Source organism: Columba livia, chromosome 25, assembly GCF_036013475.1.
Source record: "Columba livia isolate bColLiv1 breed racing homer chromosome 25, bColLiv1.pat.W.v2, whole genome shotgun sequence".
In the NCBI taxonomy this organism is placed as follows: domain Eukaryota; kingdom Metazoa; phylum Chordata; class Aves; order Columbiformes; family Columbidae; genus Columba; species Columba livia.
In genome coordinates this window covers 4,657,765-4,670,041 of record NC_088626.1, presented here as the reverse complement: position 1 = coordinate 4,670,041, position 12,277 = coordinate 4,657,765, and the positions used below count along the sequence as shown (strand labels likewise).

Here is a 12,277-nt window from a genome sequence, read left to right as displayed (position 1 = left end):
ATGTCCCCACCCCCACATCTCCATGTATCCTCAGGTCCCCACAGCCCCTCATGTCTCCCCCCCCATCCCCATGTCCCCCCATATTCCCATGTCCCCCCATGTGCCATTTACACTCATGTCTCCCTGTACCCCCATATTCCCCCATGTCCCCACATCCCCTCATGTCCCCACATATTCCCATGTCCCCCCATGTGCCATTTACACTCATGTCTCCCTGTACCCCCATATTCCCCCATGTCCCCACATCCCCTCATGTCCCCACCCCCCATATCCCCCTGTCCCCTCATGTCCCTGTGTTCCTACACCCCCACATTCCCATGTCCCCCCATATCCCCATGTCCTCACATCCCCTAATGTCCCCCCATCCCCATGTCCCCCCATGTCCCCACATTCCCACCCCCCTATGTCCCCCCCACGTTCCCACGTCCCCACGTCCCCAACCCCGGCATGTGCCATTTACATTCATGTCCCCCTGTACCCCATGTCCCCATCCCCCCATGCCCCACATGTCCTCATGTCCCCCCTGCCATGTGTCCCCCCCATATTCCCCCAACCCCATATTCCCCCATCCCCATGTCCCCCTGTCCCCCCCCATCCCCCACCCCCAATGTGCCCTTTTACCCCCATGTCCCCCCATTCCCCCCCCACCCCCGCACCCATGGGTGCGCCCCCCCTCCCCCCATTCCCGTCAAGGCTCTGAACCGCCGCGGCCCTACCCCCACTCGAGAGCCCTCGTACGCGGGCGCGGCCCGGACGCCTGGGTCCCCTGGGAGGGGGGAGGGGCGGGAGGTGCTCTGCGGGTGCTCTGCGGGGGGGCAGCAGCGCAGGGGGGGGGTGGGGTCGTGGTGCCGCCCCCGCGCCGCCCGGGGGCGCCCCAGAGCGGGGCCGAGCAGCCTCCTGCGCAGCGCCCCCCAGCGGCGCCGCCCGCACACGCGCTGCGACAAACGGGCCACGCGGGACGCGGGGCCACGGGGACACGAGGGAGTCAGCGGGAACACGGGTGGCGTCAGAGGGGACACGGGAACACGGCGGGGGGCAGCGGGGACACAGAAACACGGGGTGGTCAGAGGGGACAAGGGAGACACAGGGACACGGGGGGATCAGAGGGGACATGGGTGTCAGCGGAGACACAGGGGTGTCAGCGGAGACACGGGGGGTCAGCGGGGACACGGGGACACAGTGACACGGCGGGGTCAGAGGGGACACGGGAGACACAGGGACACGGGAGGTCAGCAGGGACACGGGGGCGTCAGCGGGGACACAGGGACACAGCGTGGTCAGAGGGGACACGGGAGACACAGGGACACGGGAGGTCAGCAGGGACACGGGGAGGTCATTGGGGACACAGGGACACGGGGGGCCAGAGGGGACATGGGGGTCGGCGGAGACACAGGAGTGTCAGCGGAGACACAGGGGTGTCAGCGGAGACACGGGGGGGTCAGCGAGGACACAGGGACACAGCGTGGTCAGAGGGGACACGGGAGACACAGGGACACGGGAGGTCAGCAGGGACACGGGGGGGTCAGCGGGGACACGGGGGGTCAGCCAGGACACGGAGACAGGGGGGACACGGGGGGTCAGAGGGGACACGGGGACACAGGAGGTCAGCAGGGACACAGGGACACGGTGGGGTCAGTGGGGACACGGGAACGTGGGGGACACAGTGGGGACAGCGGGGACACGGGGTGGGTCCCAGGGGACACGGGGGCATGTGGGACACTGGGGGAATCAGCGGAAACACGGGGACACAGGGGGACACCTTGCACGAGCGCCTTGCACAAGGGAATTGCGGGGGGGACATTGCCTTGCACGAGGGCGTCGCACGAGGGGCAGCACATGCAGGGGCATCAGGTCACACAAGTGTCCCCAGCGGTGACCCTGGCGAGCAGGGCCGGCGGCACTGGGGACCATTGCCTGTCCCCAAGCCCCGGGGGACATTTATGTCCCCGCAGGGTGGGGTGGCACCCAGGGAGGTGACAGGAAGGGCCCCCCCCAAACCACGGTAGCCACAGTGGGAGGGGGACAGGGGGACCCAGGCATCCGGGAATGGGAGACCCAGGTCACGTCTGCTGGGGGGGCGGGGACAGGAGAGTCCTTAGGGACCCAGAGGACATCGGGGGTCATTGTGGGGGGGGGACAAGAGGAGACCGTGGGGACATTGCGGGGCGGGCAAGGAGAGAGCAGGAGGACCGGGGGGGGTTTGGGGACATGGGGGTGACACGGGGGAATTTGGGGTGTTGTGGGAGCCCTTGGGGACCTTGGGGACCCTGTCCCCGCTATGAAGCCACCATTCTGTCACCCCCGCCCCCCTGTTGGGGCACCCAGTACCTCCTAGTAACCCCCAGTAACCCCCAGTTCCCCCCACTGTCCCTTGGTATCCACAGTGCCCCCCAGTACCTCCAGTGCCCCCCAGTAATGTCCAGTAGTCCTCAGTGCCTCCCATTACCCCTCAGTACTCCCAGTTTCCCCAGTATCCACCAGTACCACCCATTCACCCCAGGACTCCCAATTTCCCCAGTAGCCCCCAGTACCCCCATTACTGCCAGTACACCCAGTGCTCCCAGCACCCCCATTAACCCCAGTATCCCCAGTTTCTCTAGCAACCCCCAGTGCCCCCCATTGCTCCCAATACCCCCAGTTTCCCCAGTAGCCCCCAGTATTCCCCATTATTTCCAGTACCCCAATTACTCCCACTACCTCCAGTGCTCCCAGTACCCTGTTTGCCCAGTATCCCCCATTAACCCCAGGGCCCCCCATTTTCCCCAGTATCCCTAGCACTTCCAGTCTCCCCCCCAGTATCCCCTACTAACACCAGTACCCCCAGTTTGCCCAGTACTCCCATTAACTTCCAGTACCCCCATCACCCCAGTGCTCCCAGTGTCCCCCATTATCCCCACTACTCCCGGTACCCCCCAGTGCTGCCAGTATCCCCCATTAACCCGGTACCCCTGTTAACCCGCATTACCCCAGTGCTCCCAGTATCCCCAGTGCTCCCAGTACCCTCAGTGATCCCAGTGTCCCCCAATGCTACCAGTATCCCCCATTAACCCAGTACCCCTGTTAACCCTCATTACCCCAGTGCCCCCAGTATCCCCAGTGCTCCCAGTACCCTCAGTGCTCCCAGTGTCCCCCATTACCCCCCAGTGCTCCCAGTGTCCCCCATTACCCCAGTACCCCCATTAACCCTCATTACCCCCATTACCCACATTACCCCAGTGCCCCCAGTATCCCCAGTGCCCCCAGTATCCCCAGTGCTCCCAGTGTCCCCCATTACCCCCCAGTGCTCACAGTGTCCCCCATTACCCCAGTACCCCCATTAACCCTCATTACCCCAATACCCCCATTACCTACATTAACCCAGTGCCCCCAGTATCCCCAGTGCTCCCAGTGTCCCCCATTACCCCCCAGTGCTCACAGTGTCCCCCATTACCCCAGTACCCCCATTAACCCTCATTACCCCCATTACCCACATTACCCCAGTGCCCCCAGTATCCCCAGTGCTCCCAGTACCCTCAGTGCTCCCAGTGTCCCCCATTACCCCCCAGTGCTCCCAGTGTCCCCCATTACCCCAGTACCCCCATTAACCCTCATTACCCCAATACCCCCATTACCCACATTAACCCAGTGCCCCCAGTACCCCCAGTGCTCCCAGTGTCCCCCATTACCCCCCAGTGCTCACAGTGTCCCCCATTACCCCAGTACCCCCATTAACCATCATTACCCCACTACCCCAGTACTCCCATTAATCCTCATTGCCGCAGTACCCCCAGTATCCCCATTACCCCAGTGTTCCCAGTGTCCCCCATTACCCCAGTGCCCCCATTAACCCTCATTACCCCAATACCCCCATTACCTACATTAACCCAGTGCCCCCAGTATCCCCAGTGCTCCCAGTGTCCCCCATTACCCCCCAGTGCTCACAGTGTCCCCCATTACCCCAGTACCCCCATTAACCCTCATTACCTCCATTACCCACATTACCCCAGTGCCCCCAGTATCCCCAGTGCTCCCAGTACCCCCAGTGCTCCCAGTGTCCCCCATTACCCCCCAGTGCTCACAGTGTCCCCCATTACCCCAGTACCCCCATTAACCCCCATTACCCCAATACCCCCATTACCCACATTAACCCAGTGCTCCCAGTATCCCCAGTGCTCCCAGTACCCTCAGTGCTCCCAGTGTCCCCCATTACCCCCCAGTGCTCCCAGTGTCCCCCATTACCCCAGTACCCCCATTAACCCTCATTACCCCCATTACCCACATTACCCCAGTGCCCCCAGTATCCCCAGTGCTCCCAGTACCCTCAGTGCTCCCAGTATCCCCCATTACCCCCCAGTGCTCCCAGTGTCCCCCATTACCCCAGTACCCCCATTAACCCTCATTACCCCAATACCCCCATTACCCACATTACCCCAGTGCCCCCAGTACCCCCAGTGCTCCCAGCGTCCCCCATTACCCCCACTACCCCCATTAACCATCATTACCCCAGTACTCCCATTAATCCTCATTGCCGCAGTACCCCCAGTATCCCCATTACCCCAGTGCTCCCAGTGTCCCCCATTACCCCAGTGCCCCCATTAACCCTCATTACCCCAATACCCCCATTACCTACATTAACCCAGTGCCCCCAGTATCCCCAGTGCTCCCAGTGTCCCCCATTACCCCCCAGTGCTCACAGTGTCCCCCATTACCCCAGTACCCCCATTAACCCTCATTACCCCCATTACCCACATTACCCCAGTGCCCCCAGTATCCCCAGTGCTCCCAGTACCCCCAGTGCTCCCAGTGTCCCCCATTACCCCCACTACCCCCATTAACCATCATTACCCCACTACCCCAGTACTCCCATTAATCCTCATTGCCGCAGTACCCCCAGTATCCCCATTACCCCAGTGCTCCCAGTGTCCCCCATTACCCCGGTACCCCCGTCTCCCCGCACCCCGTTCCTCCGGCGCGGCCTCCAGCCGCCAGGGGGCGCTGCCCCGCCCGCCGTCCCGTGCCAAGATGGCGGCGCCCGCGGCTGCCCGTGCGCTGCGGGTGAGGGCCGGGACAGGAGAGGGGACAGGGGGACACTGAGGGTGGGGCAGGGGGACACTGGGACGGGGGGGACACTGGGGGTGGGGACACCGGGGGCTCCAGGCCTGGGGGGTTGTGGGCTGGGGGGTGGATCTGGGGACACTGGGTGTGGGGGACACTTGGTATGGGGGACACTGGGGACACCGGCTATAGGGGACATGGCGTATGGGGGACACCTAGTGTGTGGGACACTGGGTATAGGGGACACTGGGTATGGGTGCATGGGGAAACCAGAGACCCTGAATAGAGGGGACGTGGGGGACACCAGGTATGGGGGACACTGGGTATGGGGTACATGGGGACATCGGGGACACTGAATATAGGGGACATGGGAGACACTGGGTATGTGGGACACTGGTTATGGGGGGCTCTGGGGACACCAGGGACACTGGATATAGGGGACACGAGGGACAGGGGGCTCCAGGCCTGGCGGAGATGGGGCATGGGGGGGGTCTGGGGACACTGGGAATAGGGGACACCAGGTGTGGGGGACACTGGGTATGGGGGACACCAGGGATGGGGGACATTGAGTATAGGGGATACTGGTCATGGGGGGACTCTGGGGACACCAAGTATAAGGGACACTGGGTGTAGGGGACACCAGGTATGGGGGGCTCATGCCTGGAGGGGGTGTGGGCCTGGGGGGGCTCTGGGACACCAGGGGTGGGGGACAGGGGGACACTGGAGATGGGGGACACTGGTTATGGGGGCACCAGGGGCCCCGGGCTGGGGGGTTATGGGCTGGGAGCGATGTGGGCATTGGGGGGGTCTGGGGGCACTGGGAATAGGGGACAGCAGGTACTGGGGACAATGGGGACAGGGGACACTGAGAGGGGGGACATTGGGGATACAGGGTATAGGAATCACTGGGTATGGGGGACACCAGGGACACTGAACGTAGGGGACCGTGGGTGTGGGGGACACTGAGTGTAGGGGACAGTGGGTCTGGGAGACACTGGGGACACTGGGTACAGGGGACTCCAGGCATGGGGGTCACTGGTCGCAGGAGGGGACAGGGACACCCCGTGGGGTGGTGGCTCCGCTCTGGGGACAGGAACAGGGGGGCACAGGGCAGGGGTCTCCAGGGCTGGGGGACACTGGGTGTTGGGGACACCAGGGCCCGCTGTCCCTCACCCTGTCCCCTCACCAGGCAGTGTCCCTCATCCGCCGTGTCCCTGATGGCACCCGGCTCCTCCACACCACCCCCGCCTGCCTCAAGGTGAGTCCTGGGGGTGTCACCATCCGCTCCTGGCTGTCCCCACCCCTCTCCCAGCTGTCACCCCCCAGGTGTCACCCCCCTCTGACCCCCTGTCCCCGCAGACGCGGGCGGCGCGGGTGCGCGTGGGCAAAGGGGACAAGCCGGTGACGTACGAGGAGGCGCACGCCCCGCACTACATCGGCCACCGCAAGGGCTGGCTGTCCCTGCACACCGGTGGGTCACCCAGGGACCTGGGGACAGTGACACCGTGGTGGGGATGTGTGGGACATGGGGGTATCGTGGGGATGGGGACATGGGGGAGAAGGGTGTCGTGGGGATGGGCTGTAGGGGGTTGTGGGGACAGGGACGTGTGTGGTACGTGGGGACAGGACACGTGGGCATGGGTGGCATGGGGACATGGGGAACGTGGACATTGTGGGGACAGTGGTGGGGGGACATGGGTACCGTGTGGGCAGGAGCACGTGGGACATGGGGGCATCCTGGGGATGGAACACACGGTCACCGCAGGGCACAGGGACACGGTGGGGACAGGGACATGTGGGACACCAGGGCATCCCAGGGATGTGACACATTGTCACCATGGGGCACAGGGACACGGTGGGGACAGGGACGGGTGGGTCATGAGGGCAGTGTGGGGATGGGGCATGGTGGGGATGGGGACACATGGGACATGTGAGCACTGGGGACAGGGACATGTGGGACACTGGGGCATCTTGTGCACAGGGCCACATGATCACTGTGAGACACAGGGACATGGTGGGGACAGGGACATGAGGGACACTGGGGCATCCTGGGGATGGGACACATTGTTACTGTGGGGCACATGGACACAGGGACACGGTGGGGATGGGGACATGTGAGCACTGGGGACAGGAACATGTGGGACACTGGAGCATCCTGGGGATGAGACACATTGTCACCGTGGGGCACATGGACACAGGGACATGGTGGGGACAGGGACATGAGGGACACTGGGGCATCCCAGGGATGGGACACATTGTCACCATGGGGCACAGGGACATGGTGGGGACAGGGACATGTGGGACACTGGGGCATCTTGTGCACAGGGCCACATGATCACTGTGAGACACAGGGACATGGTGGGGACAGGGACATGAGGGACACCGGGGCATCCCAGGGATGGGAGACGTCACCATGGGGCACATGGACATGGTGGGGACAGGGACATGAGGGACACCGGGGCATCCCAGGGATGGGAGACGTCACCATGGGGCACATGGACATGGTGGGGACAGGGGCATGGACACGGGGACATGAGGGACACTGGGGCATCCTGGGGATGGGACACATGGTCACCACGGGGCACATGGACACAGGGACATGGTGGGGACAGGGACATGAAGGACACTGGGGCATCCCAGGGATGGGACACATTGTCACCATGGGGCACAGGGACACGGTGGGGACAGGGACATGTGGGTCACAAGGGCAGTGTGGGGATGGGGCATGGTGGAGATGGGCACGTATGGGACATGTCAGCACTGGGGACAGGGACATGTGGGACACTGGGGCATCCTGTGCACAGGGCCACATGATCACTGTGAGGCACAGGGACATGGTGGGGACAGGGACATGAGGGACACCGGGGCATCCCAGGGATGGGACACATTGTCATCATGGGGCACAGGGACATGGTGGGGACAGGGACATGTGGGACACTGGGGCATCCTGGGGATGGGCCACACGGTCGCTAGAGGACACAAGGACATGGTGGGGACAGGGACATGGAGACAGGGACATGAGGGACACTGGGGCATCCTGGGGATGGGACACACGGTCACTGCAGGGCACAGGGACACAGGGACATGGTGGAGATGGGGACATAGGGGACACTGGGGCATCCCAGGGATGGGACACGTTGTCACCATGGGGCACATGGACATGGTGGGGACAGGGGCATGGACACGGGGACATGAGGGACACTGGGGCATCCTGGGGATGGGACACGTGGTCACCACGGGGCACATGGACACAGGGACATGGTGGGGACAGGGACATGAGGGACACTGGGGCATCCTGGGGATGGGACACACAGTCACCGCGGGCACAGGGACACAGTGGGGACAGGACCATATGGCACACTGGGGCATCCTGTGCACAGGTCCACACGGTCACCACGGGGCACAGTGACACACCGTGCCCAGGGCTGCGTGGGGCGGCCTCCCCGTCACCCCATCGCCATGTCCCCGTGTCCCCTCAGGGAACCTGTGCGGCGAGGCGGGCGCGGCGGAGCGGGCGCTGGAGGACGCGTTCCTGCGGCGGTTCCTGCGCGGGACGTTCCCCGGGGCGCTGGCGGACGCGCCGGTGCTGCGGCGCCGCGGGAACGTGCTGGTGCTGAGCGCGGCGCTGGTGCGCACGCTGCCGCCCCCCAAGCTCTACTTCCTGCTGGGCTACAGCGAGACCCTCCTGGGCCACTTCTACAAGTGCCCCGTGCGCCTGGAGCTGCAGACGCTGCCCGCGCGCGTCCCCTACAAGTTCCTCTAGGGACACGGGGACACCGCGGGAATAAAGACGCGTTGTGCCTGGAACGGGTCCTGCTGCCACCGCCTGTGTCCCCAGGGTCATTCCGTGTGCCACCCTGTGTGTCCCAGGTCCTTCTATCGCCTCCAGCAGCCCCAAAGCCATCTGGGGTGTCCCAGCTCCTTCTGCCACCTCGTGTCCCCAAAGCCACCCCTTATGCCACCTGGTGTATCCCAGGTCCTTCTGCCACCTCCTGTACCCCCATATGCCACCTCATGTGTCCCAGCTCCTTTTGCCACCTCCCACGTCCCCAAAGCCACCCTGTGTGTCCCAGCCCCTTCTGCCACTATCTTGTGTCCCCAAATCCACCCCGTGTGCCACCTCATGTGTCCCAGCTCCTTCTGCCTCCTCCTGTGTCCCCAAAGCCCCTTGGGGTGTCCCAAGTCCTTCCACCACCTGCTGTGGCTTCATGTGCCACCCCAGGTGCCACCTCATGTGCCCCCTTGTGCTTCTGCCACATCCTGTGTCCCCAAAGCCACCCCATGTGCCACCTGGGGTGTCCCAGGTCCTTCTATCACCTCTAGCACCCCCAAAGCCACCCCATGTGCCATCCAAGGTGTCTCAGGTCCTTCTGTCACCTCCCGTGTCCCCAAATCTACCCCATGTGCCACCTCGTGTGTCCCAGCTCCTTCTGCCTCCTCCTGTGTCCCCAAAGCCACTTGGGATGTCCCAAGTTCTTCTGCCACCTCCTTGCCTTCATGTGCCACCCCAGGTGCCACCTCATGTGTCCCCAGTGCTTCTGCCACCTCCTGTGTCCCCAAAGCCACCCCACATGTCACCCTGTATGTCCCAGGTCCTTCTGTCACCCCCCATGCCACCCCATGTGTCCCACACTAGGGGACATCCCAGCGGCCCACAGTGTCAGCTGCGGTGATGGTGACAATTGTGGCAGCAGCTGCTGTCACCCCGTTGGTGACCCCATTGCCTGTGACCCAGGGGGAACCCCAGGGGTGTTGGGGACGAGTGGGGCTGGTGTCACCTGCCCGGTCCCTGCTGCTGGTGGAGCTTCGTTACCTGGGGCTTAATTACCTGATTCATTACCTGCCCCCTCCTGGGTGCTGCTCTATCCACCGCAGGCAGCAGCAGCTCCCAGTTTGCACCCAGTAGATCCCAGTCACCCCCAGTAGGCAGCATTGAGCTCCCAGTTTGCACCCAGGAGCTCCCAGTCGCTCCCAGTAGCCCCCAGTTACTCCCAGTAGGCAGCAGCAGCAGCTCCCAGTACACACAGAGAAGCTCCCTGGAGGCACCCAGTATAGTCCCAGTCACATCCAGTCACCCCCCAGTAGGCAGCAATGAGCTCCCAGTACACACAGGGGAGCTCCCAGTAGGCAGCAGCAAGCTCCCAGTCGCTCCCAGTACACACCCAGGAGCTCCCAGTAAGCAGTAGTGACCTCCCAGTATGCACCCAGCAGCTACCAGTTTGTACCCAGCAGCTCCCAGTTTGCACCCAGCAGCTCCCAGTTCCTCCCAGTAATTCCCAGTAGGCAGCACTGAGCTCCCAGTTTGCACCCAGGAGCTCCCAGTCACATCCAGTCACTCCCAGTTTGTCCCTGTAGGCAGCAGCAGCAACTCCCAGTACATACAGAGAAGCTCCCTGTAGGCACCCAGTACACTCCCAGTCACATCCAGTTTCTCCCAGTAGACAGCAGTGAGCTCCCAGTACGCACCCAGAAGCTCCCAGTTGCTCCCAGTATCTCCCAGCAAGCTCCCATTACACACCTGGGAGCTCCCAGTCTCTCCCAGTATGCACATAGGACCCCCTCGTAAGCACCCAGAAGCTCCCAGTCACATCCAGTCATTCCCAGTAGGCAGCAATGAGCTCCCAGTACACACAGAGGAGCTCCCAGTATGTACCGGCAAGCTCCCAGTCACTCCCAGTACACACCCAGGAGCTCCCAGTAAGCAGCAGTGACTTCCCAGTATGCACCCAGCAGCTCCCAGTAAGCAGCATTAAGCTCCCAGTATGCACACAGAAACTCCCAGTTTGCATGCCGGAGCTCCCAGTCACTCCCAGTATGCAGCACTGAGCTCCCAGTATGCACCCAGCAGCTCCCAGTACACCCAGAGAAGCTCCCTGTAGGCACTCAGCACACTCTCAGTCACATCCAGTCACCCCCAGTAGGCAGCAGTGAGCTCCCAGTACGAGCTCCCAGTTGCTCCCAGTAGGCACCCAGGACCCCCTTGTAAGCACCCAGGAGCTCCCAGTCACATCCAGTTACTCCCAGTATGCAGCACTGAGCTCCCAGTTTGCACCCAGGAGCTGCCAGTACACCCAGAGAAGCTCCCTGTAGGCACCCAGCACACTCCCAGTCACATCCAGTTACTCCCAGTATGCAGCACTGAGCTCCCAGTTTGCACCCAGCAGCTCCCAGTACACCCAGAGAAGCTCCCTGTAGGCACCCAGTACACTCCCAGTCACTCCCAGTCACATCAAGTTACTCCCAGTATACAGCACTGAGCTCCCAGTATGCACCCAGCAGCTCCCAGTAAGCAGCATTAAGCTCCCAGTATGCACACAGGAGCTCCCAGTTTGCACGCCGCAGCTCCCAGTCACTCCCAGTAGGCAGCACTGAGCTCCCAGTTTGCACCAAGCAGCTCCCAGTATGCATGCAGAAGCTTCTGGGCACTTCCAGTAGCTCCTAGTTACTCCCAGTAGGCAGCACTGAGCTCCCAGTTTGCACCCAGGAGCTCCCAGTCACTCCCGGTAGCCCCCAGTTTGTCCCAGTAGGCAGCAGCAGCAGCTCCCAGTTTGCACCCAGGAGCTTCCAGTCACTCCCAGTAGCTCCCAGTTACTCCCAGTAGGCAGCAGCAGCAGCTCCCAGTACACACAGAGAAGCTCCCTGTAGGCACTCAGCACACTCTCAGTCACATCCAGTCACCCCCAGTAGGCAGCAGTGAGCTCCCAGTACGAGCTCCCAGTTGCTCCCAGTAGGCACCCAGGACCCCCTTGTAAGCACCCAGGAGCTCCCAGTCACATCCAGTCATTCCCAGTAGGCAGCAGTGAGCTCCCAGTACACACAGAGGAGCTCCCAGTATGCACTGGCAAGCTCCCAGTCACATCCAGTTTGAACCCAGCAGCTCCCAGTATGCAGCACTGAGCTCCCAGTATGCACGCAGGAGCTCCCAGTCACTCCCGGTAGGCAGCACTGAGCTCCCAGTTTGCACCCAGGAGCTCCCAGTACACCCAGAGAAGCTCCCTGTAGGCACCCAGTACACTCCCAGTCACTCCCAGTTACTCCCAGTATGCAGCACTGAGCTCCCAGTTTGCACCCAGCAGCTCCCAGTACACCCAGAGAAGCTCCCTGTAGGCACCCAGTACACTCCCAGTCGCTCCCAGTCACATCCAGTTACTCCCAGTATGCAGCACTGAGCTCCCAGTTTGCACCCAGCAGCTCCCAGTACACCCAGAGAAGCTCCCAGTAGGCACCCAGTACACTCCCAGTC

The 12,277-nt window shown here is 62.8% G+C and overlaps 1 protein-coding gene across 1 annotated transcript; it reads left to right on the top strand.

Moving 5' to 3' along the window:
• The first annotated feature begins 4,948 nt into the window (after positions 1-4,948).
• On the top strand, positions 4,949-8,841 carry MRPS24 (mitochondrial ribosomal protein S24). Its single transcript, XM_065041124.1, has 4 exons — positions 4,949-5,034; positions 6,224-6,292; positions 6,394-6,505; positions 8,514-8,841. The coding sequence occupies exons 1-4, from the start codon at positions 5,002-5,004 to the stop codon at positions 8,795-8,797; spliced, it is 498 nt and encodes a 165-aa protein (XP_064897196.1). The 5' UTR covers positions 4,949-5,001; the 3' UTR covers positions 8,798-8,841.
• Positions 8,842-12,277: the final 3,436 nt, after the last annotated feature.

What these genes read in the sequence shown, in the direction of transcription:
- MRPS24 (XM_065041124.1), top strand. Translation starts at nt 5,002, where the DNA reads ATGGCGGCGCCCGCGGCTGCCCGTGCGCTGCGG. An exon ending in CGGCTGCCCGTGCGCTGCGG is followed by an intron (nt 5,035 to 6,223) that starts GTGAGGGCCGGG and finishes TCCCCTCACCAG; the next exon opens with GCAGTGTCCCTCATCCGCCG. An exon ending in CCACCCCCGCCTGCCTCAAG is followed by an intron (nt 6,293 to 6,393) that starts GTGAGTCCTGGG and finishes CTGTCCCCGCAG; the next exon opens with ACGCGGGCGGCGCGGGTGCG.